Source organism: Lactuca virosa, chromosome 2 (assembly GCF_052849685.1).
Source record: "Lactuca virosa cultivar CGN04683 chromosome 2, Lactuca_virosa_CGN04683_v6, whole genome shotgun sequence".
NCBI lineage: Eukaryota > Viridiplantae > Streptophyta > Magnoliopsida > Asterales > Asteraceae > Lactuca > Lactuca virosa.
In genome coordinates this window covers 82,751,288-82,754,911 of record NC_136427.1, presented here as the reverse complement: position 1 = coordinate 82,754,911, position 3,624 = coordinate 82,751,288, and the positions used below count along the sequence as shown (strand labels likewise).

At 36.8% G+C, this 3,624-nt stretch overlaps 1 protein-coding gene and 1 non-coding gene across 2 annotated transcripts; one reads left to right on the top strand and one right to left on the bottom strand.

The window, feature by feature from the left end:
* Nucleotides 1–588: 588 nt before the first annotated feature.
* Nucleotides 589–695, bottom strand: LOC145161950 (small nucleolar RNA R71). Its single transcript, XR_013738805.1, has one exon. It is a non-coding gene; the product is annotated as a small nucleolar RNA R71 (small nucleolar RNA).
* Nucleotides 696–1,710: 1,015 nt separating this feature from the next.
* Nucleotides 1,711–2,355, top strand: LOC145157551 (uncharacterized). The gene has a single exon (XM_079076575.1). The coding sequence runs from the start codon at nt 1,711–1,713 to the stop codon at nt 2,353–2,355; it is 645 nt and encodes a 214-aa protein (XP_078932701.1).
* Nucleotides 2,356–3,624: the final 1,269 nt, after the last annotated feature.

Below are 3,624 nucleotides of genomic sequence, written 5' to 3'. Positions count from 1 at the left end.
TTTAGGTTTTTAGGGCATTTAGGGTTTTTGAGAGTTTGTAAATCTTTGGATATCACAATAAATGGAATCTTTGAGACTTCAAATTATCTTATGGTATTATAACTATTTTATAGTTATAAATAATGTTTGTAATTCCTTTTTGTCGGTTTATTGGCATTTATATGTAGTGGTTCCGAGATTCAAATGAACTTGAAGAACCAAGTATACTAGTCATAGTTTCAACTTTGACTTAAGTTCCACGAGACTCCGACCTAATTTCTACTACTAGGTCAAGTGCATAATGTGTGTATATGATTCATCAAAAGGTGTTCGAGTCAAAGAGTGACCCGAATATGGATAGTCTCTACAGTTAAGTAGTTGTAGAATTCACATAACAATGTGAAATCTAAGTATACTGTCCATTGTTTCTAATTGTTTCCAAGTTTCTAGTAGATTATAACTTAGCTTCTAGTTACTAAGTCTAGTATGTGTCGTGCCTATACGTGCAACTAAGTTTAGTTAAATCTAAAACCGACTTGAATTTTGACGGTTGTCACACAAGTGCGTGAGCAATTCCTTGAACGATTCTACCCACCATCAAAGATATCTAAACTCAAGAAGGCAATAGCCAACTTTGAGCAACAACCGGGTGAGTCGCTTTATGAGGCATGGGAGCGCTATAAAGGGTTACTAAAAAACTGCCCTCAAAATGACCTTAACATACAACAAGAGGTGTCTATCTTTTATGACGGGGTGAATGTCATCACAAGGCAACTCCTAGATTCTTAAGGACCACTTACGAAGAAAAATCTGGCTGAAGTAAAGGAGTTGATTGAAGAGTTCTGGAAGCATTCTCGTGGGTACCATAAGCCAAGACATGATGGAGTTAAAGGAACTGGGGGAGGAAATTCTGAAGACATGGCTGTTGTACTAGCTATGCTTGACACCATGCACAGGAGAATGACCAAGATGGACCAACCAATTCATGCCATTAGAGTTGGTTGTGAGAGGTGCAATGGTCCACACTTAACAAAAGAATGCCACCTGGATGAAAATTGAAATAAAAAACTGCAAGTGTGTTATTCAAGTGGAGATAAGTATGATGAAAATCAGAGGAAACCAAAGAAGAAGTGGTTACCATATGACGAATATAAGAAGCTGAAAGAAGAAAAATATAGGCAGACTGACCGAGGCTTCTACCAAAAAGAACAACCACCTCCTAAAAAGAAAGTTGATCTTTAGTCTATGTTACATAGATTTTTGGAGGCTTCCGAGAAAAGACACGATGAGACAGATGCAGTGATAAGGGAACATCAAAATATCATGAAGGAACAACAAGCTTTGCTAAGTAATCACCAAGCATCAATCCAAAATATTGAAGTCCAACTAGGTCAACTAACTACTTTTGTACAAGAAAAAATATCTCCAAAAATTCCCGAGAAAAAGCCTCAATCACATGTGGTGGTAATAGAAAATGAACAAGATACCATCTCTGAGTTCATTGAAGCACTTGAAGTCGACCCACATCAAACCAGACCAAGCTCAAAGAATTCATGAGTCGAAGAAAATAAAGTTACTGAAATACCGAACTCACTACGTGAGCCTTCAAGTCTCACGACATGGGCAGGGTCTGATCAGAAAAATGTTGGTGATGTTCAAGCTTATCTTCCACCGCTTCCGTTTCCGTCACGAGCAAATATCCATCCACTGGAACAGGAACACTTGAAATTTATGAAGCAAGTGAAGGGTATTCCAATAAATGCCCCTTTCATTGAATCGTTGTATAAAGTCCCTGAGTATGCCAAGCTCTTACAAGAATTAATTGATACTCGTCAACAACTAGAGAAGAGTTCTAAGTTAATTCTTAGCGAGCAAAGTTCTAAAGTCATTATGGGAGAGTTACCAAAGAAGATGGGAGATCCTAGACGCCTCACCCTTCCATGTGATTTTGGGAATAATTTGAAGACTTATACTTTAGCCAAATCTGGAGCTAGCATAAATCTAATACCTTTTTCATTCTATCGAAAGCTAAATCTTCCGGATTTGAAGGCTACAAGAATGACAATTCACATCGGTAACCCTTCAGTGACGTATCATAGAGGCATTGTAGAATATATTTTGGTAAAAATTGGGAAATTCGTTTTTACAATTGAGTTTGTTGTAATGGACATGAAAGAAGACGTCGATGTTCCAATCATTATTGGTCGCCCTCTACTTAATACTGCTCGAGCCCTGGTTAACATTCGAGAATCCAAGCTTACTTTGAGAGTTGGAGATGATGAAGCTACTTTTGGAATAGAAGATGGTTTTCAAGGGAATGATGCTCAAGGTGAAGTTTTCAATATTGATGAAGAGAATGAACTTGAAGAATTGTAAAAATTAATGGAGGAAGAGATTCAAGAAGTTAAATGAACCAAACCAAGAGCATCCGTTCCACTTGTTTTTGAAGTGATTGCTTATAAAACACCAACATCTTGGGTAAGTGAGGAAAATGAAGACTTGGTATCAAGTGACGAGGACGAAGTTACTTCCAATGAAACGAGACTAACTATGGATAAGAAGATGGTGCCCGTGCAGCTAAAAAATGAAGAAAAAGCAAAACATCATCTAGTAGAGAATAAAGGAATTAAGAGAAAGATCGAAGAAGGTGATGCAAAGGGTAAAAAGGAAAATTCTAAAAAGGCATATCTTAGAAGAGTTCAAGCTTACAAGAGAAGGTGGAAGGAGAAAAAGATACAAATGGTGGGTGACACTCCGAAAAATTCTGAAGGGTTTTGAGCATTCTAACACTCCTATGGTGTACATACAACCCTAGAAACCTTGGATCTATGTTTTCTTTATTATACATGCAAATTTGATTTTTCCAAGGTTCTCAACCTAACTAGCATGTTATGGGGTACTTGTAACATAAAATCTAGTAGAATAACATACCATTCCTTGTGGTTGACTGCTTGGAGTTTTGAGAGCCTAGCACCAATAATGTGGATGTCTCAAGTGGAATCACAAATCACCAAATCAACTTGGAAGCCTTTGAGAGAATAGTATGCACACTAGAAATTGGCCCACTCTTGTTCAATCACACCCTAGTGCCATTTCATGTGCCAAAGACCTCTTTATATAGTATGGTGGATTAGGGTTACATCCATGTAAACCCTAATACCCATGACCTTTCATTTCCATAGGATCCATGGGTTAAAACTCCATGGACTATCCATGCAAGCTTATCCCATCCTAAATGAACATTGGCCCACTCTATATATATAAGAGTTCATATTTAATTAGTCTGTTTTGATCACTAAATTAATTCCACATTAATTCTTGATCACTACTAATTAAATAATACGATTTCATATTAATATATTATAACTTATAATATATTAATAAGTCATAAATATACTATTCTCAAAAGATTATCCATACAAATTGTTTTGGTGAAGTGCAACCCAAATGGACCATGCCGGGTCGGGTCAAGTACATAACAAATATAGTTACAGACTTAGACACCTTATCCAACAATCTCCCACTTGGATAAGTTTGATAACTATAGTTGCAATTATGACTTCAGGAACCGAGCAACAATCGTAGCTCTTAAAACTCTGTTGAACTATGAAGTGCCATTTTAGATAAGTGATCATATAATCCTCT

Coding starts and splice junctions, on each gene's coding strand:
- LOC145157551 (XM_079076575.1), top strand. CDS start 1,711: ATGAAGCAAGTGAAGGGTATTCCAATAAATGCCCCTTTCATTGAATCG.